Source organism: Dysidea avara, chromosome 6 (assembly GCF_963678975.1).
Source record: "Dysidea avara chromosome 6, odDysAvar1.4, whole genome shotgun sequence".
NCBI lineage: Eukaryota > Metazoa > Porifera > Demospongiae > Dictyoceratida > Dysideidae > Dysidea > Dysidea avara.
In genome coordinates, this window is record NC_089277.1 from 18,965,711 (window position 1) to 18,989,593 (window position 23,883).

Sequence of the window (23,883 nt, forward strand, 5' to 3'; positions counted from 1 at the left end):
GAGATCGAGATACTCTAATAGAACAGTCACCCTAATAGAGCATTCGGCTAATTTATTTACTCCATTATAGAATTTTATTACATCACAAGTTATTCTGTAGGGAGTTCAGCTGCAAACAGTTAATCTTATAGACAGTTCAGCAAGAAGACAGTCACCATGTGGAGAGTTAAGCAAATATATCACTATAGAGATTCAGAACATTACAAGTCACCCTGAAGAAAGTTCAGCTATAAACAAGTCATGCACTGTGTAGAGAATTCAGCTACAATTAAGTCACTCTCTAGAGAATTCAGTTACACAGAATTCAGCTACACACAAGTCACTCTGGAGAGAGTTCAGCTACAAACAAATTACCCTTTAGAGTGATCAGCTACAAACAAAACACTTTGCAGGGTGTTCAGCTGCAACAAATCAACCTTTAGAGCAATCAGCAATGAACAAATCAACACAAATCTACCTGTAGAGAGATCAGCTAGAAACAAATCACCCTGAAGATAGTTCAGCTACAAAAAATCACCCTGTAGAGACATCAGCTAGAGACTAGACACAATGTAAGGAGTTCAGCTACAAGTAATCACCCTGTAGAGAGTTCAGCTAAAACAAATCAACCTACAGAGAGATCAGCTACAAACAAATCACCTTATAGAGAGTTCAGCTACAAACAGATTACCTGTAGAGAGATCGGCTTCAAACAAGTCAACCTGCAGAGAGATCAGCTACACACAAATCAACTTGTAGAGAGATCAGCTACAAACAAATCACCCTGTAGAGAGATCAGCTAGAAACTACACACAATGTAAGGAGTTCAGCTACAAGCAATCACCCTGTAGAGAGTTCAGCTAAAACAAATCAACCTACAGAGAGATCAGCTACAAACAAATCACCTTATAGAGAGTTCAGCTACAAACAGATTACCTGTAGAGAGATCGGCTTCAAACAAGTCAACCTGCAGAGAGATCAGCTACACACAAATCAACTTGTAGAGAGATCAGCTACAAACAAATCACCCTGTAGAGAGATCAGCTACAAACTAGACACAAAGTAAGGAGTTCAGCTACAAGTAAATTACCCTGTAGAGAGTTCATCTACAAACAAATCAACCTGTAGAGCAATCAGCTAGAAACAAATCACCCTGAAGAGAGGTCAGCTACAAAAAATCACCCTGTAGAGAGATCAGTTAGAAACAAATCACCCTGAAGAGAGGTCAGCTACAAAAAAATCACCCTGTAGAGAGTTCAGCTACAAACAAATTACCCTGTAGAGAGTTCAGCTAAAACAAATCAACCTGCAGAGATATCAGCTACAAACAAATCACCTTTTAGACAGTTCAGCTACAAATAAATTACCTTGTAGAGAGATCGGCTACAAACAAATCAACCTGCAGAGAGATCAGCTACACACAATTCAACTTGTAGAGAGATCAGCTACAAACAAATCACCCTGTAGAGAGATCAGCTAGAAACTAGACACAATGTAAGGAGTTCAGCTACAAGCAAATCACCGTGTAGAGAGTTCAGCTACAAACAAACCAACCTGTAGAGCGATCAGCTAGAAACAAATCACCCTGAAGAGAGGTCAGCTACAAAAAATCACCCTGTAGAGATATCAGCTAGAAACAAATCACCCTGAAGAGAGGTCAGCTACAAAAAAATCACCCTGTAGAGAGATCAGCTAGATACAAATCACCCTGAAGAGAGGTCAGCTACAAACAAAACACTTTGCAGAGAATTCAGCTACAAACAAATCAGCTTGTAGAGAGATCAGTTACACACAAATCAACCTGTAGAGAGATAAGCTAGAAACAAATCACCCTGTAGAGAGTAGCTACAAGCAAAACACCCTGTAGAGAGTTCAGCAACAAAGAAACCACCATGTAGAGAGTTCAGCTGCAAACAAATCACCTTATAGAGAGTTCAGCTACAAACAAATCACCCTGTAGAGAGATCAGCTAGAAACTAGACACAATGTAAGGAGTTCAGCTACAAGCAAATCACCCTTTAGTGAGTTCAGCTACAAACAAATCAACCTGCAGTGAGATCAGCTACAAAAAAGCACCTTGTACAGAGTTCAGCTACAAACAAATTACCCTGTAGAGAGATCGGCTACAAACAAATCAACCAGTAGAAAGATCAGCTACACACAAATCAACTTGTAGAGAGATCAGCTACAAACAAATCACCCTGTAGAGAGATCAGCTAGAAACTAGACACAATGTAAGGAGTTCAGCTACAAGTAAATCACCCTGTAGAGAGTTCAGCTAAAACAATTCAACCTGCAGAGAGATCAGCTACAAATAAATCACTTTACAGACAGTTCAGCTACAAACAAATTACCTTGTAGAGAGATCGGCTGCAAATTAATCAACCTGCAGAGAGATCAGCTACACACAAATCAACTTGTAGAGAGATCAGCTACAAACAAATCACCCTGTAGAGAGATCAGCTAGAAACTAGATACAATGCAAGGAGTTCAGCTACAAGCAAAATCACCCTTTAGTGAGTTCAGCTACAAACAAATCAACCTGCAGTGAGATCACCCACAAAAACACACTTGTACAGAGTTCAGTTACAAACAAATCACCCTTTAGAGAGATCAGGTAGAAGAATTCACCTTGTAGAGAGTTCAGCAACAAAGAAACCACCATGTAGAGAGTTCAGCTGCAAACAAATACCCAGTAGAAAGATCAACTAGAAGAAGTTACCTTGTAGAGAGTTCAGTTACAAAGAAACCATCGTATAGAGAGTTCAGCTACAAAGAAATTACCCCGTAGAGAGTTCAGCTAGAAGAAGTCACCTTGTAAAGAGTTCAGCTACAAAGAAACCATCATGTACAGAGTTCAGCTACAAAGAAACCACCTGTACAGAATTCAACTACAAACAAATTACCCTGTATAGAGATCAGCTAGAAGAAGTTACCTTGTAGATAGTTCAGCTACAACAATTCACCCTGTAGAAAGATCAGCTAGAAGAAGTCACCTTGTAGAGTGTTCAGTTACAAAGAAACCATCATGTAGAGAGTTCAGCTGCAAACAAATCACTCTGTAGAGAGTTCAGCTACAAAGAAACCGCCATGTAGAGAGTTCAGCCTCATACAAACCACCTTGTAGAGAATTCAACTACAACAAATCACCCTGTAGAGAAGAAGTTACCTTGTAGAGAGTTCAGCTACAAAGAAACCATCATGTAGGGAGTTCAGCTACAAGAAACCACCATGTAGAGAGTTTAGCTGCAAACAAATCACCTGTAGAGAGTTCAGCTAGAAACAAATCACACTGTAGAGAGATCAGCTGGATGAAGTCACCTTGTAGAGAGTTCAGCTACAAAGAAACCATCATGTAGAGAGTTCAGCTGCAAACAAATCACCCTGCAGAGAGTTCAGCTACAAAAAAATCACCCTGTAGAGAGTTCAGCTAGACGAAGTCACCTTATAGAGAGTTCAGCTACAAAGAAACCATCATGTAGAGAGTTCGGCTACAAAGACACCACCATGTAGAGAGTTTAGCTGCAAACAAATCACCTGTAGAGAGTTCAGCTAGAAACAAAATACCCTGTAGAGAGACCAGCTAGAAGAGGTTACCTTGTAGAGAGTTCAGCTACAAAGAAACCATCCTGTATATAGTTCAGCTACATTTCAAGTCACCCAGTAGAGAGATCAGCTGCAAAAAAATATCCTGTGGGGAATAATGGGCATGTAATAAATATATGTATATAATTTGTATAATTACTAATAAAATCAAAAATAATTGAAGTACTAAAATTCTTCTTTAAGTTCTTTTCTTCTTCCTGTAGTAAAGAAAAAAACACATGGGTTAAAAAAGCCCCAAAGCCAGCCATAGGCCGGCTTTGCAGTATACAAATACAAAAAGAAGTGATATCTAATCAAAAACAGCCAAGCTGTAAAAAAAGGTGCGGCCCTCAAAAAGGCCATGGTGAAAAAAGATGTGAAATCCAAGGTGGCGGCCAAGAAATGGCTGTGATGGTAGGTTAATGGTTACATTTTAATAACGACAATTCAGGTGAATTTTGTGCCGCTTGGTCTTGGCACCAAATTCACCTGAATTGTTGTAATTAAAATGTAACCATTAACCTACCATCACAGCCATTTCTTGGCCGCCACCTTGGATTTCACATCTTTTTCACCATGGCCTTTTTGGGGGCCGCACCGTTTTTTTACAGCTTGATTAGATTATTTTACAACGAAAAAAAAAGCGAATTACGGTATATCAAAAACTAAATGTCACAAGGATTACTATTTATGTAGAAAGTTTCATAATTGTATCACAAAGTGCACAAAATACGCACTATGCCACTCTACTACAATAAGGTATGCTGATAGCTCAAAAAATAACCAATGTTGTTTACAGGCCTGGCCACAAGACTACACTGTCTTCTTTAGCTATAGTTTATTGACAATCATGAACAGAGAAGGGCAGCTTAGATGAAGAAAAGAGGGTAAGAGATCTAGAAGATTTAAAGAAACAGTACAACAAAGGGAAGATAAGAGAAGAGAAAAGGACAGAACTAAATGGGCTGCAATGCTAGGGAACAAAGAGATGCCATGCATTAAGAAGTAGAGAGGGAGATCTGTCAGAGAATTCAAATCTAGTCGTACCCCAATTCAGTACTAATATTGAAGAATCAACACCGTCACCTCATCACCTCAATAATATTGAAGAATAAACACCATCACCTAGGCCTGCACTGATTATGCGGGGCATAGTAGGTAGCCAAAAGCATTGAGCATAATTCCAGCATAATAGGCACAATTTTTATGCAATGGTTATCAGAGAAGCTGAAACTCTACCTATTTTGCATGATGCAGAATGGGATAGTGTGCAAACATGGTAAAATTCAGATTTACAGCTACATTGTGAAGAAAAGGTTAGTTAAAGATCGATATACTCTAATAGAACAGTCACTGAATATTGAATATCCTAATAGAGCATTCACAGATGCATTAGATGCTCTAAAGAGCAGTCAAGACACAATTTTATATGAGCATATTTGGAGCATAATGGGACACAACTGGGCCTAATTGGAGCATAATAGGGGAGATTTTGGAGCATTGCTCAAAAGCATAATACGCAATTTCAAAAATGTAATAGGCTCAGGCCTACCGTCACCCTACCACCCCAATAATGTTGAAGAATCAACAAACATCTTCTCTTCACATCATTTATTCTGAGAATAGCTATAGATTCTTTTATTTAATAGTGATATACAGTGTACTTGCATCGTTATGAGTTTTTGTGTTCCTATGTTATAACCATTACTTGACATAGTTAATTACAGAATCTTTTTAGATGTTTATACAAATCATTTAAAAACACTAGATGACATTAAAAACAAAAGACATTATCCAATTGTTTATCATGTTATCAACAACACAAACTTGTGCATAAGTATCATATATTTGTAGTATGTAGTACATCAATCACATGCAGCACTGCTTGAAGTTTCTTAGTTTACTAGAGTGGTATATCCCCAGTATATGGAACAGTTAATTGGTTGGAATTTTAGTAGCTTTTCAGTAAACCTGCATTCACTGATGTTTTACTGAGAGTTTAAAACTTAGTAAAACAATTATGTTCCATATACTTAAAGTTACTGACATTTTACTATCAGTATAACTGGGCACAACTACAGTAAAGCAGCTTAACAAATTAGTAAACTAAGAACCTTCAAGCAGTGCAGGCAACCTTGTGATACAATTGAAATTGCATCATGCTTGCAATTGATTGTATACATTATTGACAGCTGTTCAAAGACTGAACTGCCAGCTGGTGCTATAGCTATAGCAAATAATACATCTTGGCACAATTTTCACAAATCTGATCACTGATTTACCACCTACAAAAGTGCCAAACACTTGCAATATTCAAGTCATAAATCACACACACATTAATTATTAATTTGCTCAGGCTCACCCCATGATGTTATAAACATCTGTCTAGTTTAATTCACCGGTACTAGTCAAATCACAGTAGGAGATCTCCCTTGAGCATAAGAAAAAATAGTGCTTGCTTTAATTTGCTCATAATTCATAAAAGAATGACGACATCCATATCTGCTGTATACTTCACACTGCCCATGCACCCCTTAACTCTTTGATCACCCTTTTATTCTTTGAACTTCTCCATCATCTGTGATAGCAAGTGTGATAGCTATTATGGCAGCACAATCAAGCAGCCTATAGTACTAAATGATTTACATGTCTTTTTGGTTTAAGACAAATGTACAGGAAATACATAAGGAACCTAGACCACATGCAGGGGTATATACCAAGAAGCTTTAAAGCAGCTGGAGCCCTGGTAAGGCACACACACACACACATACACACAAATGATTAGTTAAATTAATTTGTTTAACAGATCTATCAGATACCACAGTTCTGAGGAGCAAGCTGGTACCACCCGCCCTTTTGCAAAAGGTGAAGTTACTTGCAAAGGGGTTGGTGGAACCTGAATGCAATAACAATGCTGAGAAAATATCAGCTTATGAATATCTCATAGAGATTTTTTTTGCTTTGCACTGCATCATTTCCAACTTTGTGTGTACAAGAAGGGACATGAATGAATGCATGCCAAGCACCCTAATAGCTATAGCACACACCTTGACCATAGGATCGCCTGTACTGTTTTGCATGAAGTACTTGTTTTATAGAATTGTCCTGTGTCTTCAGTAGCAGTGGCATGCACACTGAGTTGTAAATTTAGTTATTAATGGAATTTAAAGAATATTTGTCAGGGTAAAGAGATGATGCTGAGTGCTGTGCAGTGTGTGTCTGTGGTGGAGTGTAAATTTTCCTTGGCATATACATACAGTGGTAACTAATTTAGAAACTTGGAAACTGTTAGAGGTTCAAAGAGTCTCCTATATAGAGGCATTATGGGTTGAAATCATGTCAGTAATGACTCATATAGTATTAACAGCTTTAGCAACATCAGTACATGTATACAAAATGGGAAGGGAATTAACATTGATATCATACAGTACAGTAGCTGCAGTATAGCTAGATTAGAGGTTATTCATTTTTGCCTGCATGCAATTATTGCACATTTCAGTTGCAGTTTATTATTATTAGCACTTTACAGTGACCAGCACTGAAGGTCTGACAGCAACATGTGCTGCAGCCTTAGGATTACCTAACCTAATTTCAAGGACTTAGACCTAGTGACTTGACTTACTGACTGATAAGGTGTAACAGAAAAGGGGCCAAAGTAAGGAAAAAAATCCCTCTAACCCCAGGATTCGAACTGCAGGTCACCCAATGTCTAGTCGGGGCCACACTCAGTCTTCCTCCAGGAGGGATGGATTTTCTTCCTTAAACCTAAAGTTCATACAGTAACTGTTACATTCTTTAAATTTACATCATGGTCTTCGGTAAAGTTGGCATTGAATTTTCCTGCCCCAACCCTCCTTAGATTTTGCATGCTTCTATGAGCGTACATGCAGCAGGAAGTTTGGACACCGGTCACCAAAATTCCTGAAGTTACTCCATTCATTATACATTACAAGATCTACCATAATTCTCTTTATTATCATGCAGAAATTTTCATTTTATGCAAAAATATTTTGTAACGTAGATGCTGGGTCAAGGGGCATTAAGGGTTGCATAGCTTAAAGTATGTTCAGAGGGTTAAATCCTGCAGATTTAGGGTGAAATAGATTACACTATATACTTCATGATCAACATCAACAGTGATCATAAGCTAGCCACAAATTAAGAGATAACATATATATATTAAACTGTATTACCATATATAGGAATACTGTCCCCTATGTACCCCTCACTATTATAGTGAGGAATATCAAGATATAAAGTGCATAAACTATACATTAGGAGTACCTGTAATATTTTCATAAATTTACCATAATTGGATATAAAATACTTATGAACATATATATATTTATAATACCCAAATGTGATTTATTATAACAACACTGACAGTGCTTTAGAGAATACAGTCCACAACATGGCAGGATAATTTTAGGATAGTGCAGTTTATGGTTAGCCACACCTTTGCCTACAAGTGTATATTATATAGAAAATTAGAGTTGTGTTATTAGGTGATGGAATGCTTTGAAATTATATTAATTACCACATTATCCACATATACATTATGATTTATGTGAATGACTGCTCTATTAGAATATCTCAATATTCTGCAACTGTTTTGTATAAAAATCTATAAATTTTGCATACGAAAATTAATTTGCAACACAAAAACGTGAATTACAATACTTTCAGTAGGTAGGTGATAATGATATACTGTGTACATACTTCGTAAGATATTAACATTACTAGTAGCAGAACTAGATACACTGAAGCTAAAAGAAGCATCAGAAAGGAGCTACAAGGAGACAGCAGGAATTACTAATGTGCCGGGAGTTAACAATCACACAATTTCCATTTGCAAAATATGACTATAGTATTATTGCCTCATGCATGTTTGCAGCTTTTTGTACCTTTCTTAACAAACAAATTCCAATCAACTGCTATCAAAATTGACTCATTGTTTCTCCTTACCCATCCTCACCATATTCCATCCTGCTGCCTCTAAATTCATTACTGTTATTTAATAGTTAATTACGTTCGCTCTAGCATTTCAATGCTTAGACACTTTAAGAAGGCTTTCAACAATCCTTAATTGTACATATTATAGTGACAGTTTTTAAAAAAAATTTTAGATAACATGTTATTGTGATTTTTGCAGGTGCTTCTTAAAATAGTCAATAATGAAAAATTACGACTTGCCCACATCAAAATTAAATTGCTGGAGTTAATAACTAGCAATCTCCTTTGCCTGGCCTTACTTATATAGAACTGTATGATTGTGCAGGTTGAGCTGAGCCCTGGGAAACCAGTGTAAAATGAAAAATGGGCTTTTCATGAGAGAAACAACCAACCAAATGATTAGTGGTGATGTCAAGAGTAGAGATGTGTGGTTTGGGAAAGGGTCACGACAGATGTGGCTTGAAATTTTTGATTGGTCATAATATTGTGTCAGACACATTAATTTTAACAGGTCAAGCAGTATAATATAACTTTTTTTTGCAATATATATAATACAGTACAAACATCAAGGGATATAATCCATCCATGAGTATTAAGTGTTACTGAGGCTAAACATCAATTTGTACAAGCACATATGTGACCAGCAGGGAGTGTTATGTGGCAGTAAAACTTGCCTACGGCCATGAAATTTTCAGTCCTTTTTATAATATAAATTACAGAATGTAAATTAAATTAAACTGTATTTATGATAGTTCTGAGAAAGACAATTAATTTTAATGTCATAAAAACCAAGCCATACTACATTACATTAAATCTAAAATGGGGCCAAAAAATATCTAATATATAGAGTCAAATCATCTGGCGCACTAACAATGTACGTACTATATCCAGTCATTGGCACAACCCTCTGAGATAAATTGTAACATTTTAGTACTTCCTGCTGTTTTATGTCAGGTTTTAATTTGTACCAACATGCCCTATAGGCCTGGTCACATGTGTATGCATACATATTTGCAAGGGAGGGATATACTGCTGCTATTAGCAACAATAATTTTGTTGCATTTTCAAACACAAATACAATACGTACCCTATTTTACCCGTATAACATGCAACCATGCATCTATGTGTCACTTATAATATTGTAGCATGTCATTGTTTTAGGTAGCTGACACGCACTCTGTTTCAAACACTATAATTATACGCATTTTGGTAGCCATGCAGTTGTTTATTACACATGACAAGCTGTGATATAAGTAGTTAAACACGCAATGTATAGTACCAGTGGTTGAAATGAGCTAAAACAAGTGACCATGTAGTATGTGACCACGTAGTTTGTAGTTTGTGTGTGCTATAATTAGAATGTTTTAAGGTAGTTATGACTCCATTTACAAAAGCCAATTAGATAACATCTCTTTATTCTCTTATAGCTACTGTACCTCATACTGTATGTAAAGGATTTGGACTAGTTAAAGGTACTGTATTTGGCATTTGGCAAAATTTAGTGAGTTAAGAGGCACAGAAAAGAATTGTGGCTATAGATAGCACATAATGTAAAACAATTTCATTAGCTTTTATATTATAGCAATTTTGAAATTATTCTATTGGGGCATGCTCCCAGACCTCTAGATAGGATAATATGTTCCACAAATTTGTTGCACCAATCATGTACCACTTTTCTTAGCCAACCTAAAAGTTTTGTCCTGTTAGTATCCCCCTTGTGAATCCTATGATCTTCCCCTGTAGTACACTGTATTCACATAAACAGCCTATATATAGACATACATGTTTATATATAGTAATGGCAAAGACTGTACTTATGTTCTGATTTAGGCACTTCGCATGCATCATAGGCACTGCATGCATACAAGTTCTATTTATATAATAATAATATAAAGTGCACTATAACTGATAACAATTTAACGCATAAATCAAGATAATATAGTGTCAGATTTAACAAGACAACTAACAGTAGCTAAATCAAAGTTTAAAATTACTTGCGTGCTACAACAAAGGCATATTCTGCAGCACTAATTGAACCAGTGATTAATTCCTTTGGCTTACTCCAGGTGTCAGCATGGAGAACATTAAAACCAGCTTCTTTATAGTACTGCTTCACATCTTCCAAGGACAAGGAAAAAGCAGCGTAGTACATCTTGTTTCCATGCTTAAACCAAGTGAGGTGTATAGTTGTCTGTGACACAAAAAAGCCATTAGGAGTTATCATATCATAAACTTTCTTCAAACCAACTTTGTATTCTTCTAAGGTGTCATAAGAACTACCCAAACAAAAGCTACTGCTTAAAATATCCACAGGAATAGTAACAGCTGGAGCAATCACATCAGCTTTTATATCACATGGAATTAGACGTAGTAAACTACGCAACTTGTCTTCACGTTCCAACACAGCACAAGAACTGGTTCTCCCTTCAAGCTTTTGGACAACATGTTTGAAATAAGGTGACCAGTCAAAAGCATCAGGATCCTTGTTCTTCCACATGGATACTTCATCCAAGTTAGCCTTCACATAATCGGAATGGTATATCTTAGCTACATGTGGCACAGCACTGACATATGAGTAAATGCAAGGACCCCCTCCAAGCTCCAACAGAAGTGCAGTAGAATTATCCCACTCCTTGTGATATTGTTGATAGAAGTTGTGAAAGTATTGAGCAGTTGATGGAGATATTAATGAACTTGCAAGCATTGGTGTGTTCTCTTCAAGTACAGATAAAGGAAGGAACTCTTTCATATATTTCTTTGCATCATTGAAACGCTCCTCCATAACATCTATGTCACTAATTGTAACATAAAAACAAGTATATATACACTACATTATAGTCATACATCATTGACAAGATACATAGTAGTGTTTTGTTTCACAGGCATAAAGAAGTTTACAAGGAGAATTCTGGAACAAAAAGTAGCAAGGCTTGAAAAATGGATCACTGTGCATGCGTGTCCATGATAATTTATATTGCAGTACTCTAATAATGTTGTCAAGAGTATCTGACAACAAAAAAGCATGCGATAAAGATAAACTGTGGTACCAAGGTGAAAAGTGCATGGATAACGGTACCCGAAAAGGTTGGTGTCTTGTTTAACATGTACGGTTTTCTCATTTGCGTATATTTGCAGCTACCCACTGTGAGTGTGGCAACATTTTGGAAAATAGACACTGAAGTGAGGATAACACCCCTCTAAATGAAAGAGACCAGACAACTCTCCTGATGATTTAAATAAGAACATTGATGTTTGTCATCACTGCAATATGAAATGCACAAAGAAAAGTAAGGCTGTACAATGTGATTCGTGGCTGCATGCATTGTGACATGTGAAGGTTTAAATAAAGAGCAATATAAGTTGCTTACTCGGTTGACATCTACTGTTGATAATGTTATGTATTATTGTAAGTCCAACAAATGTGAAACCTCTTCAAGGCAGCTAATGTTCAATTCTACCCACAAAGCCCTTTTCCTACATGACAGTTCTGAAGCCAACGAAACTGAGTCACTAACATCAGAGCACAGTGAAATTAGAAAAGAGATTTGTCTAAAAAGTTAACGTTTTATGTTAAAACCTACAACAAGAGATAAAGTCTACAGCTTCCTCTATTGCTTAAAGTTCTGACCTGCTATACCCAATCTACTTCAGCTGCATTGAGTGACATTGGTAAGATCTCTGATCGTAATCGTCACAAAACAACTTAATGATGTACAACTATCTTGAAGGAGCTGATTTGTAAGCTGATAAAGAATCCCTTTACTCATCAGTTTTTGACCTCATTATAGTAGTTGATAAAATCCTTCACCTTGGTAGGAGGCTTGAAGGAAAGCACAGGCCATTACTTATTAGATTGAACTCAGAAAGTGATAAACATGCTATTCTCTCAAACTCCCCACCTTAGAGTTCATGATCATTATAAGAGGGTGTTCATCTCCCATGATATGACACAATCCGAGTGCATCAAACACAATTAAGGCACTGTAGTCCAAGAAATACAATCCAGAAGAGACTTAATGATCCAAAATGGTAACATCATTGTTAGATATTCTCATGTGGTAAGTAATTATAAGGAGTCTGACCAACCGTGGATAAATAAACACATTAAACAATTGAGGCGACAGAAACAAGCTAGCTAGAATCGTGCTAAAGCTACAAAGTCATCTGCTGATTGGTCACATTACAGGAAACTTAAAAAGACTATGCAAAGGGAATGCCAAAGAGCATTTAGGAAACACATGTTTAACACCATAATAATTACACGATCCATATCAAAATGGCAAGAAGAAAAGGCTGTTTCAGCATATGAACAGATTACTGTGGTCTGGGAATGCTGCATAAGGATGGCTTTAACCATAGACAACCAGGCAAAATCTGAGATACTAAATGAACAATTCTCTTCAGTGTTTACAAGGGATGATGGTTCCAAGTTGCCGCACACGGAAGATAGTCCGTATCAAGATATTTCACGTATTGAATTTGATGTATCTAGCATTGGGCATTGTCAAATTACTCAGCAATTTTTATCCCACCAAGGCCTCAGATCCAGACTTTACTACTAAAGTGAGGTATCTCCTTGTCTTAAACTGCTTTATTCTGCTTCGTTAAACCAATGTATAGGGTTCCATCAGAGTGGAAAAAGCATTGATCTGCCCACTGTTCAAAAAATGAAATAGAACGGATCCATCAAACTATCGGCCAGTGTCTCTCACTAGTGTGTGTGTAGTAATGTCATGGGACACATAATTATTTATAGCAATATCATGTCACCTATGGAATCAAATAGAGTTTTGTTAGACATGCATTTTGGATTTCAGCAATGCCATTCTGCTGAACTACAGTTACTGCAAACAATCCACGATCTCACTTATAATTGAAATGAAAGGGGATTAATTTGGCTTGATTTTAGTGAGACAAAGTGGCCCCACTGTCAATTACTTTAAAGTTGACTTATTATGGGGTCAGAGGTGACATACTAAACTTGTTCCTGACTGGACGTACACAGAGTGTTGTGTGTGGAGGATGTACCTCCTCTCTCTGTAATGTCTTAAGTGGCATCCCACAGGGTTCTGTATTAGGGCCTCTTGATATACATAAATGATGTTTTACAGGAATTAAGTTCTATTTGTTGCTTATATGCTGATAACTGCATAGTATTACCTCTATAGGAGGATTGATAGTTTAGCAGAAGTTAGAGATGATCTACAGCTACTTGAATTATGGGAGGAAAAGTGAAAGATGTCCTTTAATGTTAATAAATGCATGGTTGTTTCAGTATCCCTTAAAAGAACCCCCATACAAGCTAATATTTTCTATATTGTAAACAACTTACTGTTGTTGAGTGTGCTAAGTACTTGGGGGTGTCAACTGACTCTAAACTGTCTTTTAACGAACATGTAGACTATGTATGTAATAAGGCTAACTCTGTGCTAGGCTTTGTATTTCAAAAACTGCTCACGTAAAACCAAAGAAGATCTGTATCTTACTTATGTTAAACCCATATTGGAATATGCAGTCGCAGACTCAGCTCGCAGTTTGGGTTCCTTACACTAGACAATCTTCAAACAAACTGAAGCCTATACAAAAACGTGTAGCTCACTTTGTGATGTGTGATTATCACCAAATTAGCAGTGTATCTAATATGCTGCTGCGTCTCAACTGGAATACCATAGAAACTAACTTTAAAATGCCTAAGACTTCAGATGTTACACAAAATTATTTACAACCATGTGGATATCTCATTACCTATAGTTATATAACATACAGAACAAGGCATACCAGGGGCAGTGATCTTAGATTCATACTGCCAGATATGACTATAGATGTTTACAAGTCAGTACAATTTCTCTGCTACAATTCGATTATGGAACAATTTACTTAGTAACATTAATAAGCTGTGAGATAACATAGATACTTTTAAGGACTAATTAAATTAGATCGCATTACAAATCTATAGTTTAAATCCCCCCCATTGTAGCATACTCACTGATGTGAGCTTTACAATTATAACATGTAATAATAATAATAATAATAATGGTAATAATTTGACAGCTATTAAAGTCACTAGTAATTTGAATTCTAGGTCATATTAAGAGTTTCTGTATATGTGACCGGGCCTGCGAAAACAGGGCATGTGGGCACATAAAATTTGCCTAATATGGTTCAGCGGCATCAACTCTACCTGATTACATGCCCAAGGTATATTCAATATCCTTGGAGAACGACCATCGAGATTTCAGTTTAGATGGTGTCTCTGTGATCATGTCGGTAAACTCATCCAGGAGACTGGAGGCATACTAGTCCTCGTAGTTTCTACTTATGAACATAAAATATCAAAAGTTAGCTTATAGCTTGTTTATAATGTTACAGAGAGTAAATTGAAGACTAAAGAGGAACTCTAGATCTGTAAAGACACTTAGAATTCTGGTAGACTCTGACAATGAGATTGTCAATAGTCAGGTAACTAAGAACTCTATAGCAGCCTGGTGGTGGGTGGCTGAAGGTGGTAGTTAGGTGACTGCTATAAAGTTCTTAGTTACCTGACTATTGACAATACCATTGTCAGAGTCTACTGGAATTCTAAGTGTCTTTACAGATCTAGAGTTCCTCTTTAGCCTTCAATTTACTCTCTGTAACAATATGATATAATATAAACTTTGCATATAAACTAACTTTTGATATTTTATTTCCATAAGTAGAAACTACGAGGACTTGTATGCCTCCAGTCTCCTGGACGAGTTTACCGACATGGTCACAGAGACACCATCTAAACTGAAATCTTGACGGTCATTCTCCAAGGATATTTAATATACCTTGGGCCTGTAACCATTTAATCAGGTAGAGTCGATGCCACTGAACCATATTTTTCAAACTTTCATGACTCATAACTTTTTGTCACCACCCAATAGCCTTGCAATTTTCCACATTTATTAAACATTTAATTGGCTATATAATACAAGTTATAGAATGTAAATATTCTATTCCATTACTAAGATAGGACCTTCCATGTAACAAGGTGTAGTTTGTGCCCACACGCCCTATTTTCACAGGCCTGGTCACATATGGTCATTACAGATTGATTGTTTTATGTGGATACTGGTTTAAACATTGGCTAAACTTAATGTAGAATGCAATCCAATTATCAACAAAACAAATCCAATAATGGATTAATAAAACTAAATGAAGAATTTTAAAGACAGAGAAATAGAGATTGCTGAAAAAGCCACAAAACAAGAAGGGATTACTGGGGTATAGTAATGTAAACCACAATTCCCAATTTTGACTCAAAAGGATGTATGGATTGATCTTATTAATTTTTGTGACAGAGAGTCAAATAGGAATTTATGGTTTAGCAGCATCACCACCCCAAATTTTCCTTCTTGTTTTGTGGCTGTTTTCATTATTATTATTTTGTTTCAAAGGCATAGCAAATATAGCCACAAGGAGAATAAAGAGGGGCAAGGCTTGAGTGGACCATTGTGCATGTCCTAGACTTAAATTCGTTTTCAAATTGAAAAAGTCCAAATCAGGCTGTTTCTTCTTGCCAAAATATGCCATTACATGTGCAAAGCCATAAAAGATCATGCTCACAGCAAGTTTTGTCGTTCATTGAGCCACTACTAGCCAGTGATAGGATTCAATACGGTTACTAGATTAAACTCAGTCCTCAATGCCCTATGTTGAATAGCAATACTACTGTTACCTAAAATTGAAAAGAGCTCCAAAGACTTTGGGTGATTCAAAGATTGAAGAACCTACAGAGTGGAATCTGTGTTGCTAACACAGGTGTTTGCCATGACCATCTGTAAAGTAGACATTATATAGCCGAACTTAGTAATGTAAAGTATTTTTTCAAAACTTGCTTTCTGGCAAACAGAATTAGCTACTAAATTTTATTATGATTATTAGTGACCAACACTGAAGGTCTGACAAATGTACCTGAATCCTCAAAACTGACAACTTTTATTACTCTATTTGTGAGATGTGCTTTCAGTCATTTTTGATTTGGAATAACCTCCGCACCTGAACCTTTCCAAAGAAAGATGGGTGATGTTTTGTCAGACTTTGATGGAGTTGTTTGTCTAGTTGATGATATAGTATTAAGCACTGTAACGGACCACATACCTCTTGGTGCAATGCTATCCATCACATAGGCAGTGGAGATGGGAGCCCAGGGGGGATGCCCCCCCCCCCCCCATTTTTATGGGACACTGTTTGCAAAGAAAAGATCAAGATACTCTAATAGAACAGTCAGGATCTAGATACTCTAATAGAGCGGTCACAGTATTCAGAGGAGCAGTGTAACAAGCTACTTAGCTACATACGTGTAGTTATAAATAAGGAGATATAATTGGTGAAGAGCTGTTGTCAGTAGGGTGTGACCTTTTTTTTTGGTCTTCAACTTACGGCTGGCCTGGCCCCCTCACTCTTTGGCCTGCTCCACCGCCCCTGATCCAACACAATTTATCATACTTGCTAGTACAAGTGGGAGTATCATGATATGATGTAGTCCAAACACATCACATTGTTGTAAAAGCCAGCCATATATAGTTACCATTACCTTTCCTTCAAAGAAATCTGTTGAGAACCTCACAAGGTGAGTATAGCTACGTACGGAACAATCATACAAATGTTCATTTACCTTACATTTGAATGTAAATTTCAGCATTCAAACATTAGTTACTTCACCCACGCTCAATTCTTATGGTTGTGAAATCAAGTTGTTACTTTTAAAAGTTGTTGTTTTAAACATTGTGATTGTGTAAAAGTTTCACAAATGCATGCTAACCTATCTTTTGTACAGCATAATACATGTTCATAATGCAAATTATTATTATTATTGACTAATTGAATGGGTGTAGCAACATTCAAACATTCGTTACGAGAAGCTAAAGAATGTTAAAATTCTACATTCATTCATGCCCTACTACATAGCTATAGAGGGAAGTACTCCTCAATAAATGTTTGTATTCATTTAATAGACAATATTTGTTGCTAACCATATACACAAATTGCTACATATGTAAGCGCCCTGACTTTTAGTGCATGTTTAAAGTACATTTCTGCACTCCACTGACAGCTTATGTAAAATGTAAATTTTGTCATGCCTTAGTGTTCATTATAACAATTATTAATTCCATACAGCAGATTAAGCAAACGTAAACTGTCATGCCTTAGATATGTTTAGAATTTGGTTATTATTGTGGTACCTTTGAAGCTCTGGTCACCATTGTTCATTGAAGCTATTCTGTCAGTTTATTGTTAGTTCATGTTCTCTTTTACTCACTACAAAGCTTGTGAAGCAGCTAGGGGATCAGAAACTTAACACTATAGTGAATGCAGAAAAGAATCACATATATACCAAGTTATATGACTTGATCCAGTACCACAGACATGCAGTTGCTCTTGTTTTGGTTCACATCTGTTCAGTCATGTTTGCCAGAAAACACTTTCACCTCTATTATTATTATAGCTTCATGCTGGTTGCAGCTGAAGAAGATAAACTGTGGTGACTGCCCAGCTGTTAAGTTGATATGGCAGTTGTATGTCCAACTATTAGTGACATATTATTTTGGTGTGTGGAATGGGCTAATTAATGTTGTTTATGTAGGAGGCAGTTAGTGACAGCAAGACCAAACCACAAAGAGTAACTTAAGATAAATCAAGGTGAAACTTAAATTCATAGCTAGCCATGCACCTCCTCTCTCTACATCTAGCTACGCATCATAACGCATGAGGGCTGATTGAGCAATTAGACCATAGTACAATGTAAATAAAACCTGAATCAAGCTTTTCCTATGTGGTTTTACACATATTAAAAGCAACACCTAATGTACCCTCAAGCCAATGATGTAGCAGAAAGAGCTGTCAGAACAGTAAAGTGACGATAAGCAAAAAAACGTGACTGTTAAAAAAAAGTGACGACCTTTATTACTTACCATTCTAGATAATGGTTACAACCCATGTAGCTGACATACTGATGGGGAGACGGCTATGTATACTATTCTAATCCTTCATCATTTAAAGCCAAAGTTACCTGATATCAACAAACTGAAGTCCATAAGAAAAAGACAGAAAGGTGCAAAAGATATAAAGCTCTTGCAAAAGAAAGAAAAATCACACTTTGGTTAGCTAATTGATATCTAAGTAGAATGTGTGATCATAAAAGAACTATCTAATTAACAGATCCAAGCAATTCTTAGAGATAAAACAGAAGAGATTTAATACCTCTAACCAACCAAGAAACAGCTGCAAGCGTTGACAATTCACCAACACAAACAAAGTTCCTTAAGAAACTTTTATTACAGTTCAGAAGTGGAAGAATTTCTAGACCTGCTATTCGGTTTGTCAAGAGTAAACAATGACAAATATTTTGCAGTATGCCAGCTTACCTCCCCAGGCACTACAAATACTATACAATCTTTAAAACCATGCACGAATATACATTATGTCCTTTTAGACTAAATACAAGTATATATTTATACAGAGCAATTAGGGCTGCGTGATAATGACAAAACCTTGTAGCAAAAGTCACCAATTGTGACCCGGTCTGCGAAAAGGGCTCTTATAGCCTTTCCAATTATCCATGTTTGGCTAATCATAACTCCTAATCTACTAACCATGTAATTACACCCACAGCTACTGCCAGGTTAGGGTTGTTGAGTGACCAAATTGTAGGCTTGTACCATATTCACCAGTCAAGTTATGGGTTACCATATATATGCAATTGGAAAGGCTATAAGAGCCCTTTTCGCAGACCAGGTCACAATTATTGGAAGGTACCAATTACAGCACTTGTAAAGTACACAGACTACAGAGTATATAGAAGCTATCCAGGAACACTGTGGGCTGTTGTACCCTCTAAAACAAATCTTACAATCGTTTTCATTCAGTAAGTATTGTTGCCGCTCTATATTAAGCTGGCTAACAATGAAGTTGCATAAAAATAATTTTATATTGGAAACTAGTATGGTTTTGCATCTACTACCTGAATAATTCTCAAATGGTTGGCCCCATCTTCATATAACTTCTGTAAAATGGAGTCATCCAAGGACTGTACATGCCACAAAATTTCACAAAGAACCAACAAGGCACCAGAGAGAAATACACAAGTTTGCACAGTCTCAGCAATTGGTCAGTCATAGAAGTACGGGGTGGCATACCTGATATCAATGCCAATAATCGGCACAAGATAGGATTTGCAATTTCCCTTATAACACAATGTTCACTCAATCATTAAAAATTGGTGCACTAAGAGACTAAAGATTGCATGCTGCTCTATTCAGTGAATATTCTAAACCAAAAGTCCATACGTCATTGCAGTGAAGAATCACAATCACTTGACGAAATGATGTTAATAATTGGCACCTTATATACTATTTCGATTATTTTCAATCAAAAATAAACCATAGGACCAAAGTTTAAAGTCTAAGTCTATTGTGCCAAGACCACTTTTATCTTTTATGTTGGGCTGTGGGAGAGGAAAAAAAGGGTCTGGTGGATTTCCAATAACATTTTTGTGAAGCCATATCTACCGACTTTTGAGGATACAGTGTTGATGAATAGCAAAGGCCTGTTAACGAAACAAGAATAAGAAGAATGCACTGTAAATTTGTAAGTATTGAACTGATTCCTCTGGCAACTGACCTTCATACTCAAGTTGCCTTTGGTATGAAATTCACACTTCTGAATTTAGTTAGCTACAATGCATGTGGGAAAATGATGCGTTTTGCCAACTTGTCAGACCAAACTCATCTACATCAAAGGGCAATTAACATTATACAATTAATATCATGTGCATGTATGCGTATGTGCTAGCTAGTATGGTTTAATTCTTGTTGCAACGAGAGAAAAAAAAACAAGTAATAGATCTAATCTTGGGTACATGAGGAAATGAACATATAAGCTTAATCTACCCAGTCTTATAAATTTAGCTTCTTCCCTAGATTGATAAATTTGTGGAACAAATTGCTAATTAATATGAACACATTTTCCGACTACATTTAATGAACAGTAGCTATTTATACTCAATTTTTTGGTGAGTTCACAAGGTTTTCCACTAATCAATGTTGTAGATCTGGCTGTCGCGTGACAGAAATGATACTCACACCAGTGCATGAAAACAGCGGTCTGGTCGCTAGACTACTGTTGCACTCCATACTCGGCTCCATAGGCTCTGACTCATGCATAAAGCTATATAACTAGCTCACTCGTGCCCGCGTTAGTAGCATAAAATAACAGTAAATCCATACATATAATATTATGTATGACTATGGCCGGTGGCTCACACAATATCAACTATAACCATACTCTAGTAACTGCTATATGTACCTTGATTGAGCAGATGAAAATGTACGAAAGAAATTCTGAGACCTTCCGATGCCATTTATACTGGCAATTTTAAGGATGCGAATCTTGAAACATCCGGACAACACTCTGGACAACATGATTGCAAGTTTGAATTAAAGGGCACACGGTAATTAATTAGCTATGTACACTCCGTTGTTTTGGTCATAAATTTAGCATGCGCTTATCATGTGAAAAGGAAGACAGTGGTTTAATCAAGACACACATGCAGTAGTACGCCGCGCGAACAGTAAAGCAGAAACGCGCCGCATACAATAAATGAAGCGACTCTACACATGAGGATTTTACAGGAACGAACGTTGTCAAATTCGGCCTGCCTGTAACTCACCCGTCATTTACACTATCCCTCTGAAGCTCTGGACTTAAATTCATCGTGTCTCTAGCCCGGTCTCTAGTAACTACCCGCGTAAACGGGGAAAGTTACGCGTGGAAAAAGTTTCGCGAATTGCACTCTACTGTGTATACCGGCGTAAAAGTTTCGCGATGCTGATTGTGCATACTATTTTCTAACTGTACAAATACAAGAGTGTAACAAGCTAACCGGCATAAAGGTTTCGCGATAGCTACTGCAATCGCGAAATTCGCGAAACTTTTCCCAGCAATGAAAGTCATACATTGTATCAGTGACTTTCATTGCTATAACTGAGTTCACCCAGATTCTTTGACCTGCTCCACTTCCACTGATTTTATTGTACCAAGTAATTATTGCTCTGGTTGCATAGACAGTTGCTAGATCCAGACTGCATGCACTTTCACAGTTAGCTATTGTCAGTTTATAAATTCAATAGATAGCTATCATAGTTTGGAGTTTGTACAACAAGAAATTTTGTTTGTCAGTTAGCAAAAAAGTTTCTTAAATTATCAGACTAATTTGATTTATAAATTATGCTCTGACAATTGGCAACTATACCATTCTTCATTGTTAGAGCAGCATAATATATTACAGACAAAACAATGAACATCTACAAGTACAAAACTTAACACATGGCTGCAAAGCAAATATACATAGACACAGATACAACAATTATCTTAAGGCAAATTATTGAACAAATACATGAAAACAAATAAACAGCAAGAACAGACACAACATGCAGAGATTGGTCTGAAGTTGCCAGGATTGTCCAAAGCACCATGCACCTTTATGAACTGGAGTATATGTGAACACTTCTTGCCTGTGAAGGAATAATTCCACTCTGCAATGAATGATTGAACGTTAACAGTATAAGGTAACCATTGGAGCAGCCTATATCTCTTTCAGGAACATAGCAGACAGGGAATCTGGGTCTGTGGACTTCCTAGGATCCAGAGAGTTCAGATGAGACAGGACCAGATTCAGAAATCTCAGCAAAAGTGAATGGATTAGTGTCACATTATATTAAGTAGCAGGTATTGTAAAGTTGTCAGCAGATGGATGTGATGAAGTGACTGCTATAGTTTATTAAGAGAGTCTGAAGTAAATGAATCATTCAATGCTGCTTTTATGGTATTAATTCTTTCAATTATGATTAACACATGACTACAATTAAGAAGCATTTTGTAGACAATTCTTGCTCTGCGACACTGATGACTGAAAATGATCTGTCTTGGCTTGGTGTAGCTACCATGACTTTGAGGACAAATTTCCATGCATTCCCATCCCATCTAATAATATAAAAGAGATTTCTGATAGTTACATCATACCATTGTTCTTGGTCCTTTTCTTTAAAAAAACAACAACAAAAAACATGTATTATTCTCTCTCTCTCTATATATATATATGTATGTATATACTATATATTGGCCATATCTCTGGAATGCTTTAAGGTATCGGTGTAAGACCTATTTTGCTAACAACATTTACTATCATCTGGCTAGAACACAGCAATATTTTTGACATTGTGCCATTTGCTGGTGGAATAAGCTACCATTTGAAGTGCCCCACAAGCATGGAGAATTTGTCACTTTAATGAAGACCCACTGTATGACTATATAATAATAATTAATTTGTGTATTATTTAAATGTATTGCTCATGTCTTGTATGTTTTTCAGTTTTGTACTTGTGTATTTGTATGTACATGTCTCAGTGTACTCTGACGTGGAAGAACAGCTATGCCGAACGTCATGAGTTTAAACAAAAAAAAATCTATCAAAATACCAAGTTAATATTTAGCATAAGAGTATAGATAAATTAATATCCATTTCCTTATATTCCAGCTACAAAAGAGAAAAATTGACCAGTTGAAAAAGGATACGTGCACGTAAAAAATGAGTATAGTCAATACTGTGGCATGCAAATAGTGAACTTCACTACCAATTCTTAGTCGGATGCTCATGCACCATAATTTGCCATGGTAGCTAGTCACTGCTCATTTTTACTGTCAAAGTTGGTTCACATTTATGATGTCAATTCATTAGGATGGATTTCATAAAGAATAAGATTTTGCCAGGCAAATGAATTAAATACAGTATAGCTACCATCATTATTAAGTCAGTGGAACAAGCCATAGCATGAGAAAGACAACAGTGACAATACCAATGGATTGGACTTATAGAATAGTGCTCACACCAGCATGCATCCTTTCAGGGAGTGTGCATGGGGACAGAAATCAAAATGAGAATTTTCCCAAGAAAAAGTTTGATTTAGTAGAATAATTAAGTAGCAAAACATATGAGGTGGAGCAGGTCAAAGAACCTGCATGGGCAAACTTATAGCAATGAAAGTCACATATGCTAGATCAAGTAATCATTTAAAATCTCTAGTTCTTGTTAGGTTAGGTAATCCAAAGGCTGCAGCACATGTTACTGTCAGACCTTCACTGCTGGTCACTGTAAAGTGCTAATAATAGTAATAATATGGAGTTTGAAGCATGCAACTACAAAAAGCAGACAGCGATGGGTGACTTACTTGGAGCATATAATTCCCACCCAGACTTTTTTTTAAATTTGAAAGCCCTAAGACTATACTTTTTACTTATTACAAATAAATTAACAAGCTACTGCCCGTTAAGAGACAAAATATG

The 23,883-nt window shown here is 36.6% G+C and overlaps 1 protein-coding gene across 1 annotated transcript; it reads right to left on the minus strand.

Moving 5' to 3' along the window:
- Positions 1–10,422: 10,422 nt before the first annotated feature.
- LOC136258403 (nicotinamide N-methyltransferase-like) lies at positions 10,423–21,292 on the minus strand. The gene is made up of 2 exons (XM_066051719.1): positions 21,212–21,292; positions 10,423–11,312 (listed from the first exon to the last, which is right to left on the minus strand). Exons 1-2 carry the CDS (start codon positions 21,253–21,255, stop codon positions 10,508–10,510), a joined length of 849 nt encoding a protein of 282 aa, XP_065907791.1. The 5' UTR covers positions 21,256–21,292; the 3' UTR covers positions 10,423–10,507.
- Between the last annotated feature and the right edge of the window lie 2,591 nt (positions 21,293–23,883).

What these genes read in the sequence shown, in the direction of transcription:
- LOC136258403 (XM_066051719.1), bottom strand. Translation starts at nt 21,255, where the DNA reads ATGAATTTAAGTCCAGAGCTTCAGAGGGATAGTGTAAATGACGG. An exon ending in AGGGATAGTGTAAATGACGG is followed by an intron (nt 11,313 to 21,211) that starts GTGAGTTACAGG and finishes TGTTACAATTAG; the next exon opens with TGACATAGATGTTATGGAGG.